At 38.6% G+C, this 14,413-nt stretch overlaps 4 protein-coding genes across 5 annotated transcripts in view; 3 read left to right on the forward strand and 1 right to left on the reverse strand.

The window, feature by feature from the left end:
* Positions 1-171: 171 nt before the first annotated feature.
* LOC148958108 (uncharacterized) lies at positions 172-534 on the forward strand. Its single transcript, XM_089113788.1, has one exon. It carries the CDS (start codon positions 172-174, stop codon positions 532-534), a length of 363 nt encoding a protein of 120 aa, XP_088969914.1.
* A 170-nt stretch (positions 535-704) lies between these two features.
* On the forward strand, positions 705-1,199 carry LOC148958109 (uncharacterized). Its single transcript, XM_089113789.1, has one exon. It carries the CDS (start codon positions 705-707, stop codon positions 1,197-1,199), a length of 495 nt encoding a protein of 164 aa, XP_088969915.1.
* Positions 1,200-6,466: 5,267 nt separating this feature from the next.
* Positions 6,467-14,232, forward strand: LOC135696703 (deubiquitinating protein VCPIP1). 2 transcript variants are annotated; one of them, XM_089113797.1, is made up of 5 exons: positions 6,467-8,056; positions 8,412-8,566; positions 9,235-9,434; positions 12,243-12,364; positions 12,895-14,232. In XM_089113797.1, the coding sequence occupies exons 1-5, from the start codon at positions 6,944-6,946 to the stop codon at positions 13,450-13,452; spliced, it is 2,148 nt and encodes a 715-aa protein (XP_088969923.1). In that variant the 5' UTR covers positions 6,467-6,943; the 3' UTR covers positions 13,453-14,232. The 2 variants fall into 2 exon arrangements, with proteins under 2 accessions (XP_088969923.1, XP_065072259.2); XM_065216187.2 differs by having other exon boundaries at positions 6,470-8,056; positions 12,252-12,364.
* LOC135696702 (vesicle-fusing ATPase) overlaps positions 13,514-14,413 on the reverse strand; it is a 30,802-nt gene continuing 29,902 nt past the window's right edge. The window contains exon 30 of the mRNA XM_089113796.1: positions 13,514-14,258. Within this exon, the coding sequence (XP_088969922.1) occupies positions 14,246-14,258 (13 nt within the window). The 3' untranslated portion in view covers positions 13,514-14,245. The remainder of the gene's footprint in view (positions 14,259-14,413) is intronic.

The raw sequence follows: 14,413 nt of genomic DNA on the forward strand, positions 1-14,413 counted from the left end.
CTTGTAGCATGGGTTTGCCGTTTCTTGGACAACTGTCGAACAGCAAAAGAAGAAAGAATTCATGGAGAATTGACATATGAAAAGATCAAAGATGCAGAAATTCACATCATTTGAGACGTGCAGCAAGATGCATTTGCAACCGAATACCAGCAACTATTGAAAGGAAAGCAAATGAAGAGTGACAGCAAATTGATTGTGTTACAGCCACGAATCGATGAACATGGACTTCTACGGTGTAATGGAAGATTGAGGTATGCTGACTTCCTGCCATACGATGCAAGATATCCTATCATTCTACCAAAGAAGAACTGGATTACAAAGCTGATCGTGAAATTCTATCATGAAAAGGATCATCATGCAAATGGAACAAATCAGACATTGGCAGCTATTTCGAGTTGTTTTTGGATAATTTCAGCAAGAGAAGAGATAAGTGAATGGGAAAACGAATGCAACTGGTGCAAAAGACGAAAGGCGAGAGCATTCAGTCAGATCATGGCACCCCTACCAAGCATTAGATTGGCAATGTCATCGTGAGCCTTTGAAAGAGTAGCTGTGGATTATGAAGGACCATTCATCACCATGCAAGGGAGAGGTAAGCGAAGAGAAAAACGATATCTTTGTCTTTTCACATGCCTAGTTACCAGAGCAGTACACTTGGAAATGGCATTTGCCCTGGATACTGATTCTTGAATGCCTTTTATCGAATGGTGAGTCGTCGTGGGAAGCCTGAAGAAGTTGTTTCTGACAATGGTGGCAATTTCGTAGCAGCTGACAAGGAGCTACAGGAGCTCGTTAAAAGATTGGACCAGAATCGCATCATCCAGAGTGCTGCAAATCGTGGTATCAAATGGCATTTCAATCCTCCTTTGTCACCACATTTTGGAGGAGCTCATGAAATTATGATCAAGGCAGCAAAACGTGCGTTGAAAGGATACCTGACAGATGCAAATGTGTCGGATGAAGAGTTGATGACTGCCATCACAGGAGCAGAATCGTTGCTGAATTCAAGACCGCTGACATACCAGACAGAAAATGTGGATGATGATGTGCCTTTGACCCCAAATCACTTTCTCCATGGCCAAATGGGAGGCAGATTTGCACCAGAAACGGTAGACCAGACAACGTTCAGTCCAAGGAAACGATGGCGACGTGTTCAAGAACTGGTGAAGCACTTCTGGCAACGTTGGTTGAAAGAATGACTGCCAGGACTAAATCCAACGACAAAATGGCACAAAGAGAAGATAAATTTGAAGGTAGGGGATATTGTTATTGTTATATCGCCTGATAGCCCCAGAGCTCATTGGCCCCTTGCAAAGGTCACCCAAGTATTTCCTGGAAAAGATGGAAAAGTGAGAGTGGCACAAGTACAACTGGGACAAAAGCTATTGAAGAGACCAGTGACAAAATTATGCCTTTTGGAACATTGTTGAATGGTTGCTGGTGGCATTTGTTATAATGGATGTATTTTCTTGATGTGACGTTGCAGATATCACAAGATGAAGGATTTCCAGTTGACATGCATAGCTGTCAAGGAAGGGGAGGATGTTCAGAAGACAAACATGTGATACTTTCAGTTTTGCAATTGTTGATTGGAACAATAATTGTTATTCGAAAAACTTGTTTACGCGTTTGGACACAATAGTTGTTTGAGCAAGTTGTTTTGCGTTAAATTGGACAATGGTTGGTTAATATAAAGTGTTTATAAGTCTTTAGAGGACAGTATTTGTTAATCCCTTGCGTAATGGACAATGAAACTAGTGACAATATTTTAAAGTTGTTTACGTCGTTAACAGTATAAATTAGGTTCGTATTTGTAGTTAGTTAGTTTTTAGCCTTCGGGCTTAAAGGATCAAAAGTCGCGGACGGTCTTCGTAACATCCCCAGGGAAAACGTAGCCACCCCGCCACTGCATACCTGCCATTACAACTCGTCCAAAAGACCTATCAGGTCTATTTGCAAGTGTGATTTTACAATAGCTCGTTGATATAACTGTTACTTTAACAAAAACAAGCATTTTCCCCACCCAAAACCCCCTCCCTTGTCCCAAGCCTTCAACAGCCCTATCCATTTCCATCCACTTTATCTATACAAGCCCATTTCCAGATCAGGTACCCTATTTCCTCCTTAATGAAGAGAGTTATCTTCAGCACTTATGTTTATTCTGAAGCCAATCGAAAATTGGTGCAGATGATTCCTCTTGGTGCTCGCTGATTCATCTACTTCGCCCAGTGGCGTCGCCACGGGGTGGACTGGGGTGGACTAGGGTGGACTGGGGTGGAACTTTCCTCCCAGTTTTCCTAAAAGTCAATTTTCTAATTTCTCGAAATCCGTTGAAAAACCTTGGGGCTTACCAAAATTGGTGCAGATGATTCCTCTTGGTGCTCGCTGATTCACCTACTTCGCCACATATTTTAAAGGACAACATTCAGGTTGATATTTGTAATCTTACTTTTAGGAAAAGTCTAAATATTTTCAAAGGTAATCTTCAAGCTCTTGTGCTTATTCTGAATCCAATCCAAAATTGGTGTAGATAATTTTGTTGATGCTCGTTGATTCATGTTCTTCGTCTACATATTTCCAAGGATAACACTCAGGCTCAACTGTAAGGAAAAGTTGGTGTAAACAGATTACTGTTGGTACTTCTTCTTAATATGTACCTGGGTAACCTATAAGATTTATATTAATTTTGAATCCAAGAACAAATTGTGTAAATAGATTTTTGTTGGTACCCGTTGATTCGACTCACTCGTCTTAATGCTTCCATGTTTAAGTAGCCTGTTTTCCAGACCCCTACCTTGAAAGTAGAGGTCTGGAGCACAGGCTATGTTTAAGAAGCAGTAACATAAAATGCCGAAATAATACCCGCTAAATGTGTCTTAAAAACTGGATTACAGTTCGAAAAAATCGTTTTCTTTATTATGAAAATACATTATTCTAGGAAATAAATATTTTGCTCCCAAGCATATTTAGCTCATTAGTGACAATTGAAATAATTAAAAATTATTTAAATTGTCACTAATGAGTTAAAAGGCAAAATTTTTAGGGAGTAATGAATTCATAAAAAATCGCCTCGATCCCCAACATACATTTTTTTAATGTTTTTCAGTTTTTATTGGTAATATCTATTTTTTTCTGAAAGTTTGGATTACGTAGGTGAAGTAAATTAATATTTGCCCCTTAAAAGGTTAAGCCCAAACTTTCAAAAGAGGGGCGGTAGAATCGAAAACGATAAAAAAAATTATCTTGGAGTTTTACACCCACATTTTGATCAAGAGGACGGTGGGGTCGAAATCATTTCAAACAATTTATCGTTCTTGCTTCTCCAAGACATTGAAAGAGTTAGCCAAGACAAATGTCATTAAGGGAGAAAGTAAGAGTACTCATTGCCAATCTACCAGGGTAATGCCTTGAAAGAGAATGTTTCCTGCCACAATACAGTGAAACTGTCATGAAAAAAGCAGTAAATGTACCATAGACAAAAGAGATGCTCTTCGTTAATGGAGGTGCCCTTCGGTCACGTAGCGAATTTCATAGCGAAGGGGCTAGGTAACCGAGATTTTAAACCTTATCTAAGAAGCTGAGGTAGATGGGAGGTCGGGGAAAAAGTTCTAAGTCAATCGGACAAACAACCAAAGAGGAGTTCACACACATAGTTCGGTTGGATATCGGACCGATTTGAATAGGCGAGCTCATTTGCATATACGCAAATCAGTATTATTGTAGAGAAGGAAGGCCGTGCTCTGTTCTCGATTTATTTATCTACTGACAGAGCTCTTTGTTGCTTTCATAAAAAACATCCGTAGTTTTAATTTTTCTCACTTGATTTTCTTTACATTTTTCTACCCTTATCTGGAGTTGTTTATGTAGAGTGAATTTTAAAAAATGAGCCTGAACCTGAAATGTTTACCAGTCTTGTTTTGCGCTAGAATGAAAAGCCTAGTTTTTTATTGTTCAAAAAGATGACCTAGAATTACCACAAGGGCTCAACTAGGGAGCTTTCCTGGGAATTTGTCCATTTTGGAGTGTTCTAGTACTGTATGTGCCTTGTTAAGTACACAAGTCTATTATTCTATATACCAGTATAGTTGTCCAATCAGTACCATGTAACTATAAAAAAATTACCACTGGATTCAAAGGGAAAAAAGGAACTCCAACTGTCTACACAATAGCGGCTTTTTCCTAATGTAGAACGAATTTCTTTCGAAGCCTTATTCTGACGTTTTCACTCTGAGGAGTGTTAGACAAAAAAGCTTGAAGTATGCTGTAAAATATTTGCCTTTCTCAATTCAACTTTTAAACTATCAATTATCAGAGTCTCATTCCAATTTTTCTCAAGAGACCATTCTCTAAATGCTTCATCTTTTGACGGCTAGCGAGGGCCAAACAATCCGGAGCAATGTGAACGGGGCCTAAGACTAACGAGAAACTCTCTTTATCATAGGTGAAGTGAATCAGAAAATTGAAAAATACATTTAAAGTTGAATCTCAAATCTCTAAAAAATATTCTGAAAATCAATACAGTATGAAAGATGAAAATATTCTGAAAATCAATACAGTACGAAAGATGAAAGTAGATTAATTCAAATAATTCCTTTAGGCCGTTCACATTGCTCCGGATTCCAATGAAAACGGATAAAAAAGTATCCGTTTTCACCTTGCGTTCACACTGCTCCGCGGCGAAAACGGAGACTTTTGAAAACGCACTTTGAAAACGGAGACTTTTGAAAACGGAGACTTTTGATAACGGAGACTTTCGAAAACGCAAAAGGCAGTGTGAACACCGAAAACGGAGACTTTTGAAAACGCACTTTGAAAACGGAGACTTTCGAAAACGCAAAAGGCAGTGTGAACACCGAAAACGGAGACTTTTGAAAACGCACTTTGAAAACGGAGACTTTTGAAAACGGAGACTTTCGAAAACGCAAAAGGCAGTGTGAACACCGAAAACGGATACTTTTGAAAACGATAACAACAACACAGGGCCGCCGGAGCCAGGGGGGTCACGTGGGCACAGGCCCCCCCTGTTTGCAAAAAGTATAAACAAATGCCCCTTTTTGAAAAATATTTTTCGTGTGTTTTTTCAATGCCAGATATTCTGCCCTTAGAAACTAAGTAAAATAACATAACTCTGGAGGTTGTTGGAGGACCATTCATTGAAAATTCCTTAAGTGTTTACTTGGTCTTGATGCGAAAAGCGCAAGCTCCTGTGATGAACAATATCAACTGCGAAGGAGACTGCCCAGTTCCGCGAGAAAATTTTCTTAGTATGTCTTCAGCAACAAACGCATTAGTGAAAGGGTCCGGTCAAGTCCCCGGCGGGCACAGTCAGTAAGTCCAATGTATATCATGTGCGTTCTTGAAAGTAGAAACTGGAGCCCTATCCCTGATTCTGGGATGCGTAAAATGTACCCTATTCTGTGACTTTGCCAAAATTGTGTAACTCTTTTCACTGAGAATATTTAAGCTTGAGCAGGAATTTTTGATACCAATTCATGTTACAACCATTATTTTTCTTAAACTTATGATTAGGCAAGTTAAAAAGCAGAGTTCACTAAATTTTATTTCAACAACGATCCCTTGTGGTTCTTGACATATATTAACAAAATCAGATATCTGTAAAACTATAACTGCAACATATTGCTTGCTTCACAACATTGTGTTCAATGTTTTTTATGAAGAAATGAAAAAGTTGTGTCCAAGCAATGAGTACATGCTAACAAAGACTTAAATTTCTTATCTAGGATTAGAACAATATTCAAGACTAGACGTACTGCAAAATTTGTTATACTTCAATATGCCATTGATTTATCTAAAAAGTTATCGGCAACATCATATCAGTATATTTCTGCCCTTTTGTGTTTCCTCTGACTGATTAAGAATGCAACCCAATTTTCAAGATTCTATGGCCCAGAATTCTAGCTTTTTTCGAGTTTTTCGGAACCCACACGTAATACGTTTTACCAACAGACTGAGCCCCCCCCCCTGGGATCAAGTTTAAGGAAAGTTAAAAACTTGTTTCGTTCATAAGACTGACGACATAAACTTAATCAATGTTGCAAATTAAGTTTGCTATGACAGTGAAGAATGTGCCAGCACCTTCAGCCGATTGCGTGAAGATGACTTAACCATAAATTTTTTTAGCTTTTAACAGTAAATTCCATGGAGGCTAACAAATTTGTGTTTAAGTGGGGATGGTGCGAATACCAAGGGGGACAAAATTGTTTAAATATGAAAGTAAGATAATAAATATCATTATTATGTCCAACGTGTGTCATAATTTTTATAATTGTCTAAATTAGCATGAAATCTGTACTATTTTTGGCACTTACTCTTTTTTTTTGAAAAAAAATATTTGTGCTCTTTTTATTCGTTTTGGCCCCCCCCCCCCCCCCCTGTTCAAAACTGCTTCCGGCGGCCCTGCAACAACAGCACAGCAAGATGCTTAGACCAAGATGTAAGTACACTTGGAGGAATATTATTGGCAGTAAGTTGTTTGAAAAGTTTATAGCAGTCGCAAGGTCTGTAAACCAGTTCGTGACGTTTTCCTTTTTATCCAGAGCGGAGCAATGTGAACGCTTCATCGTTTTCACACCGTTATCAAATAAATCCGGAGCAGTGTGAACAGGTAAAACGGATGGATATGAAAACGGATAAATACGAGTACGGAGCAATGTGAACATAGCCTAAGGCGTATGTTGGGTAACAATAGAAAGGGCTGGGAAAACCCTCAATGCATTTATCCATAGCCTATGCTTTTTCTGAGAAGATAAAGAATGACGTCAAAGAAGTTCCCAGAAAAGCTACTGCTGGGAATCCCCAGTTAATAACAGGAAAATAGTTTCGAAAGGTGAATTTGTCTTGACACACAACACAGAGAACACACAACACGTAACATTATATTCCTCTCTGTTAACAAAGTTGCCAGAAAGCAAAGATTGAAACAATGGTTATCCGAGATAAATGTACGTACAGAGATGAGATAAGGATTGATGGCCTAACAAATGACGAGTGCCGTTTGTTATCTAAAATTTTCACACAATTTAGGCCTAGTAAGGGCCTAAGAGGTGTACAGCATTTCGACGACGACGCAACGTTTCCTTGCTCGAAGCTCTCCAGTCACGTTTATAAAATTGCACCGGACCGTGTGGATATTGAATATTTTGGCAGAGATGGATCCGCAATGGAATACCTATCTGATGTTTTGAATGAGATCAAATCATTCAACAAAACAGAGCACTGTCCATTGGTACCCCTGTTTGTTGATGGAGACGGCCATTGTTTGGTTCATGCAATATCAAGATGCTTGGTTGGCCGCGAGATTTACTGGCATGCACTCATGGTTGAAATGCAGAGAAACCTCAAGCAAAACAAACAACTTTACCAAAGGAAACTACATGAATTTTACTCGCCCGATAGTTTCAACCAATATATCAAAGAGGCAGATCCAGATTACAAGCCACCGCCGGACACAGAGTTAGGTCTCTCCGATCTACATATATTTGCCTTGGCCAATATTCTTCATCGACCTATTTTTCTTTTTGATGGAGAGAAAAAAATTCAAAAAGAATCAAAATTTGCTTTTATATTTCTGCCGGTCTTTGATGAGGGAAGCATGCAGAAAGAGCCAATTTTCATTGCATGGTCAAGTCGGGCTAGAAACCATTTTGTTCCACTTGTAGGCAGAAAGGATATGGGCCAATTCCACTTGCCAGACAGCATTATTCCTCATATCTGGGGGCCTTTTAACATCGATTACAAATGTTCTGCATATGGAAAAGGAGCAGAGTTAGTAGAGGGATATTGGAAAAATATCGTGCCGCTTATGGAACAAAAATTTATGGACTTGCACGAAATATCAGTTGATGTTGTTGCTGCATATTATCATAAGGTTGAGAAAGCAACAAGGCAAATCGCTTTGACAGATGCTGAGATGATAGAAGCAGCCAAGGAAGCCGTATCTGCGCAGACACTAATGATGTGCGTAACATGCCGCTCCATCGAGCACATCCATTTGTTGCATGTATTAATGATTAAGCATAATTTGGCTGTAAAAAATGTGAGTACCATAGTCTAGGGCCGCTACTGTTATTTTTCTTAGGGGGCTCAAGGCAATGCGATTTGATTCTGTTGTTCTCAGACAATGGCATCCCTTATATTTCTTTCCTTCCTTCAGCACTGAAGCCGTTTGATTCAAAATCCAGCGTGTGAGCGGCTTAGAGCTAGCCACTCTTAGTACCAGAGCCTCAGTCAACTACCCACTTTCTAACCGAACCAAAGAATTTTTCAAATTCGGGCAATCCCAAAGTTTTCGCTTCTAATGCAAAAAGTAGCCAAGCATATCAGCTTTTTGTTAAAGCTGGACTAAATTCTGCTCCTTTCTCTTGATAAACAAGGGTCTACTTACTTTTCAGTGCGATCGCTGTTCAGGAGCTTTAAGAGAAATCAAAGCAAACGGAGAAATTATGTACGTTAATGGAGATTGTGTGAAAACCCGTGATTCAAATTATGTTGAAAGTGAAATGAAGGTTTACTGGGACGGTGAACTGTATGACAATGTCCCCGAGAGGTAAGTTAGTGAGCAATTCAAAGGAATCTCTAGGATAGACAATAAGTGCTAGGGTGTAATATCTTAGAAAGAAAGAATTGACATAAACAAGTATGTAGTGTATAGTCTTTAGAAATTCCTATTGTTAGGGTTTGGCCTGATCTCACTGGAATTATGATGCAAACGAAGCATCAAACTTTGTGCTGTTAGGGAGATGTCCATTCGTTTACAATATTTCCAAGTACCAACATATGAATTAAACATTCGCTATCAATTTCCCTGGGTATAAGCAGAGTCTCCATTTCGAAACTAGTCGTAGAATTAATTTTTTGCCATCGCAGCTGACTATAATACTTTATCTCAGGATTCAAGAGGCTGTGGTACCTAAATAGCCATTAATCAGAAATGGAAGGATTTCCCCATAATTTGGAAATCTCCCCATTATTTCCAAAATGTACTTAAAAACATAGAAAATTGGTTTTGAGCATGTTTAGCCCCTAAAATTTTTTTAGCCCCCTTGGTCCGTAGCCCTTGCTGTCAAAGTATCTTGGTTCTATTTTTAAGTAATATGGAAATATCAAGCTAATATATGACACGATTTTAGCGGATTCTGCGCTCTATATATGCAATGTATACGGATTTTATGAACAATGCCATTCACGAATATATATGTACTTATTTTTCCCCAGCATCTCAATCACGATACCATACTCTGACGTCGAAGAGAAAATCGAATGGTTTTATAGAGAGTCAGATCCGTCAAAAAAATCGAACGCGTATGAAATTGCTGATCGGCTCATCGTGAAACACAACATCACTAAACATCGCGAAGATCTCATTTCAAAAATAGCTGAAGAAATCCTCAACAAGACGGCCTACCTTTACCGTGGTAATTGCTTTGGTTTAATTTCTTTAGTTACTAATTTGTATTACACTTCTGGCAAAGGGTATTTTATCTTCAGTCTTCAAAGGAAATTTTATCAGGATTAGTTGCACGAAGGATGTATCTTGTAGAACTTGATTTTTCTAGGGAGTCCTAATTCTAGCTGAATTGTATTTTTTACAGCTGGATGTTTAGGCTGCTTTCATTTTTATATTTAGCCTTTATTAACTGCTTTAAGGGAATAATAGAGAAAAATAAGTTCTGTAGTTTGGGCTTTTGCACGAAAGTATGTCCCTTCACCCAGATGAGTGTATTTAAGTGCTTTGTGTACGGCTCATCGCGCCTTTTTGGAATGCTTTTTCTTCGCCACCCAGGGGTAGCATAGCCTTAGTTAGAAAATTCGACCCTTCCCCACTAATGGTTTTGCAATGTTTTCGATTCGTTCTTTCGCCAGGATCTGGTACCCAGACTATTTCCACTTCATAATCATTGTGTATTTCTTCGAACCATTGACAACTTTATTCATTTTCTAAGTGTCTACGTTTATTCACATGGCAGGATTCTCTTCACGGTTCATTCATTATGTATTATTTTGGATAGCTCTGGGTTATATTTTCACTTCCCTTCCCATGCTTTAGGACTCTACAGTAGGACTGGTGGCTCTCTGGTGAAACAAGAGATCTTTTCCTGTCAATTCCCTGCCCAAAATTTAAAAACTGTTTTGTAATTTGAGTTCATCAAGCTATTTCAAGGCTTAGGACTTCATATGGGCTAGGTGGAAGACGTGTGCCGATGCATCAAACTTGAGTTCATCAAGCCATATCTAAGGCTTAGGGCTTTAAATGGGCTCAGTGGAAGACGTGTGCTGATGCATCAAACTTGAGTTCATCAAGCCATATCTAAGGCTTAGGACTTCATATGGGCTAGGTGGAAGACGTGTACCGATGCACAAAGCTTGAGTTTATCAAGCCATATCTAAGGCTTAGAGCTTTAAATGGGCTCAGTGGAAGACATGTGCCGATGCATCAAACTTGAGTTCATCAAGCCATATCTAAGGCTTAGGACTTCATATGCCATATCTAAGGCCTAGGTGGAAGACGTGTGCCGATGAACAAACTTGAGTTCATCAAGCTTTATCTTAGGCTTAGGACTTCATATGGGCTCGGTGGAAGACGCGTGCTGATGCACCAAACTTGAGTTCATCAAGCTATATCTAAGGCTTAGGACTTCATATGGGCTCGGTGGAAGACATGTGCCGAATCACCAAGATTGAGTTCGTCAAGCATTATCTTAGGCTTAGGGCTTCACATTAGCTAAATGGAGCAACATGTACTGGTGCACAAAACTTGAGTTCATCAAGTTATTTGTAACAAGGACCAAGATACCGGGGGGTCAGGGTTCGGTGCAAAAAAATTTAAGTAGTATAAGTATAGTACTTTTATTTTGTAAAATATGACTGTCGTTTCAATTAATTATCACGGCTGCCCCCCCTCCCGAAACAAAAAGTTTTATCTCGGTCTTTGTATCTAGGGCTTAGGGCTTTAAATGGGCTAGGTGGAGTGACATGTGTCGATGCGCCACTGTACACGGTGAGAAAATTTAATCTCAAGACCTGGCTTCATGAAAGATCTGGCTATGTTTTCAAATTACGAAGAGCTTTTAGGTGCCGAAAATATTTTTATAATGCAAAGAGATAGGGAAAGCTTTTTCATAAAAATACGTTTATATGACCATCAATGTTTTTAAGATGTTTCACGTCAGCTTTCCCCACTTTTTGATAATAATAAAAAGTTTGGCCATTCAACTGTTCAGTAACAACAGGTTATCGTGTTTTAGAAAAAATCGCTTTTACACTTTAGAATCAAATACCGGTAATTTTTAAGCAGCTTTTCCCGGAAAACTTTTATAAAAATCAAGATTTGTAAGTTGTCTCGCAAAACAGTATAACTGGTGAAGATACACCTGTCAGAGGCCCTGGTACAAAACCGAAAGAAAGTGCCCTATGCGAGCAAAGCAAACAGAAAATTTTTGTGACCTTGCCCTTTGGATTAGTTTAAATGCATTTCAAAATTTTTCTTGCATTTATTTCTTGCAATATTTTAAAACGCGTTACTGTCTTTATGCATACTTTGCTGCACTTGATTAACTCCACTCTTAAAATGAAATTCATTACTTTATGAGGCCCCATAGACCTCGAGACTCTGTGACAATTTGCCCCCCTTGCTCCCTTCTCGGTGGCTCTGCCTGTCACAAAAGTCCAAAGATGCTGGAGTTTGGAAATCAACATGGCGAGTTGTGTTCTGACACAATGAATATTTATTTGGTGTTTTGCCATCCTCATCAGTGGCGTAGTGGCTTAAAATTAGCTAGGGGGGAGGGAGCTTGGCTAAAAATCTTTTCTGGTACCCCCTAGCAAACAATGCCTTAGTTCAGCTCAATCAGAACCGGGAAGCGTCATTTGAAGCGGGATATCACACTGTTGAGATTGTTTTAGTGGTTCCATGAAGGCTGGCACAAAGGTTGGCCACCAGAAAAGTATATAAGTCTATTGACCGTGAAAAACTCATAGATTACCTTTACCACTGCGCCAAAATTTCATGATTGTTAAGGGGTAATTTTCAAAGTGTTCAGTAGAACTTTCTTTGGATGGTTAGAAACTGCATCCAAAATATATACATCATGATTAGACTTTGGGCCAAGGAAGATTCGGTTTATTACTAGTCTTTAAAAGTTATGCCGAAATTGAACCTTTCCGTGATAATGGGAAAATTACCTAAGTATCCGATAAGAAAAAATTGACACATTCCATTTTCTACTTAATAGATGATGCAGTAAATAGCTGGAGGACAACAAACATCTCGAATCAGATGGATTTGCAAGGAAGCTGCGAGAAAGTCAGCCAGAACAAGCCTCTATTTGAAGCTGCATCGACAGAGGTACATACGAATTTTGGCAGTAATTTTGTATTGGTCTAGAACAAGATAAATTGGGAAGTTTTCCAGACCTTAATAGCCTAACTTGACTACCAAGCAAGCAAGTTAATAAATCAGTTTAGGGAGTGATCATTAAGTATGTGGAATGCCAGGGTATTTAATAGGTTTCGTTAGAATTCCATCGTCTTAAGGAACCAGCTGACCCGGGTAACCGAAAATTTTTTACTGCAGTTTGTTGAACTGACCAGGAATGGAATCATTCCAAGGCTCGTGTAAAGGGGGCCTAAGACCAACATAGAGTGTCTTTGCTCTCTTTTCCCTTCCTTGTCAACGTCTCTGAGTTTAATGAAATTCCATTTATCTCGGGGTGCCTTGAAAGTTTACATGGCATTAAATGGTTATTCCCATTACTGCAACTGTCACTTGAGAATTGTTTATGGGAGCTACAATGGCAACCATTATTGAAACCAATAACAAATTATTGTATCAAAGACGGCTTTACTGTGACTAAGATTTCATGGAATTTTTTTTAGGCTGTTAAAGAACACAGATCAAAGGGTAGCAAAAAGTTGAAAGCAGGAAAGGTGAAAAAAGAGAAGGGGAATGCAGTAAAATCACAAACAGAAAGCGAATGCATAAATTCGTTACAGCAACCAGCGAAAACTTGCAGCCCAAAGATCTGTCTTTCATTCAGCGGGAAAAAAGTGCAAATCGAAATCGTGAACAAAATCACGTACAAACAGCTTCAGAGTTTGGTCAAACGAAATTTCGGCATCGAACCCGAGAAACAGATTCTCAAGCGTGGATTCCCTAGGACAGCCATCTCACAGCCTGAGGATGAAAACACGACTCTGTGTTTGAAGCATGGGGATACAGTCATTGTTGATAAGTGCCTAGAAACTGATCAAAAGCCCTGCAATTCAGAGGAGGGAGCCTCGGAGGGAACAGCATATGCCGATGAAGTGAGTAAAACATTTGGTTGGAACATCATCGAAGAAATTGCCATCGAAGAAGTTTTAAGAAAAATAGAAGAGCTAACGACAGCTCAAGGTGAAACAGAAAAATTGGAGGAAGATGAGAGGGAGAAGTAAATGGAAACAAACTGGAAACTCGATTGCCAGTGCCAAAGATACAGAATGCCAGAAAAAACAACTGAACAAATAGCAAAATTTATTGCAAATTATGCCCAAATAAAAAAATGATTCGCCAGCTACGTGATCAATGCAAAAGCATAAATCTCTTACGATTAATAACAGCAGGAATTTTTAATCATTTTGAAAATAGGGGTTGTCTTATATTTTGTTTTTAAGCATTTGTTTCAGGTCCACCCTGCGTTTGCCGCACAAGGAAAAATACAATGTTAGTTTTGTTAGCCAAGAAACTTGCATAACATGTTTGTTTTTTGCACCATACATTTATTAACAACAATCTACCCTTGCCAGCAATTATCTCAATATGAAATAATGTCATTAACAAATACGAGCTAGAATACAACGGAAAATTTTATATATAACGGAAAATGTCACTATTCCGAACAGTGTCCGTTACACTGGGCCTGCATTTTGTTTTCTGCCATTATTGCATCATGGGAAGTGTTTTGATTTTTCAAGACCTTAACCCAGAACACTGGGACCTGCCTTATTATCTTTAATTATATTTTAATAACATTTATGAGTGTTAATATAGTTTTAAAGTATATAATAAATGAAAAATAGTTTTACAAGTCGAAGGAACAGTGTCAATCTGAATGAAAATAGCCAGAGAAAAATGTTAAAAATTTCTGTACGTTGAAATTTGACGATCTAAAGACCGGTTCATCATTCAAAAATATCAGCTAAATAATCTAGAATGTTGTTTTCTGTTATTACCAACTCTTTATCGTGATTACCCAAAATATCTGCAACAAAAATGAATGATACAGAGGATCGTTGGGGTATTAGATTAGTTACTATTTAGTGTGCTTATATCAGTAAGTGCATCAGTCTTCGCGGAGGACTGTTGCGAATAGAATAAGAGTCAGGCAATTATTATTCACTTTGATGCAGTAATGTT

The sequence above is a fragment of the Rhopilema esculentum genome, chromosome 18 (genome assembly GCF_057945365.1).
Source record: "Rhopilema esculentum isolate cy_ngs chromosome 18, ASM5794536v1, whole genome shotgun sequence".
Lineage (NCBI taxonomy): Eukaryota > Metazoa > Cnidaria > Scyphozoa > Rhizostomeae > Rhizostomatidae > Rhopilema > Rhopilema esculentum.

Coding starts and splice junctions, on each gene's coding strand:
- LOC148958108 (XM_089113788.1), top strand. CDS start 172: ATGAAGAGTGACAGCAAATTGATTGTGTTACAGCCACGAATCGATGAA.
- LOC135696703 (XM_089113797.1), top strand. CDS start 6,944: ATGGTTATCCGAGATAAATGTACGTACAGAGATGAGATAAGGATTGAT. Junction 8,567..9,234: donor TATGACAATGTCCCCGAGAG/GTAAGTTAGTGA, acceptor ATTTTTCCCCAG/CATCTCAATCACGATACCAT. Junction 12,365..12,894: donor TTGAAGCTGCATCGACAGAG/GTACATACGAAT, acceptor AATTTTTTTTAG/GCTGTTAAAGAACACAGATC.
- LOC148958109 (XM_089113789.1), top strand. CDS start 705: ATGGTGAGTCGTCGTGGGAAGCCTGAAGAAGTTGTTTCTGACAATGGT.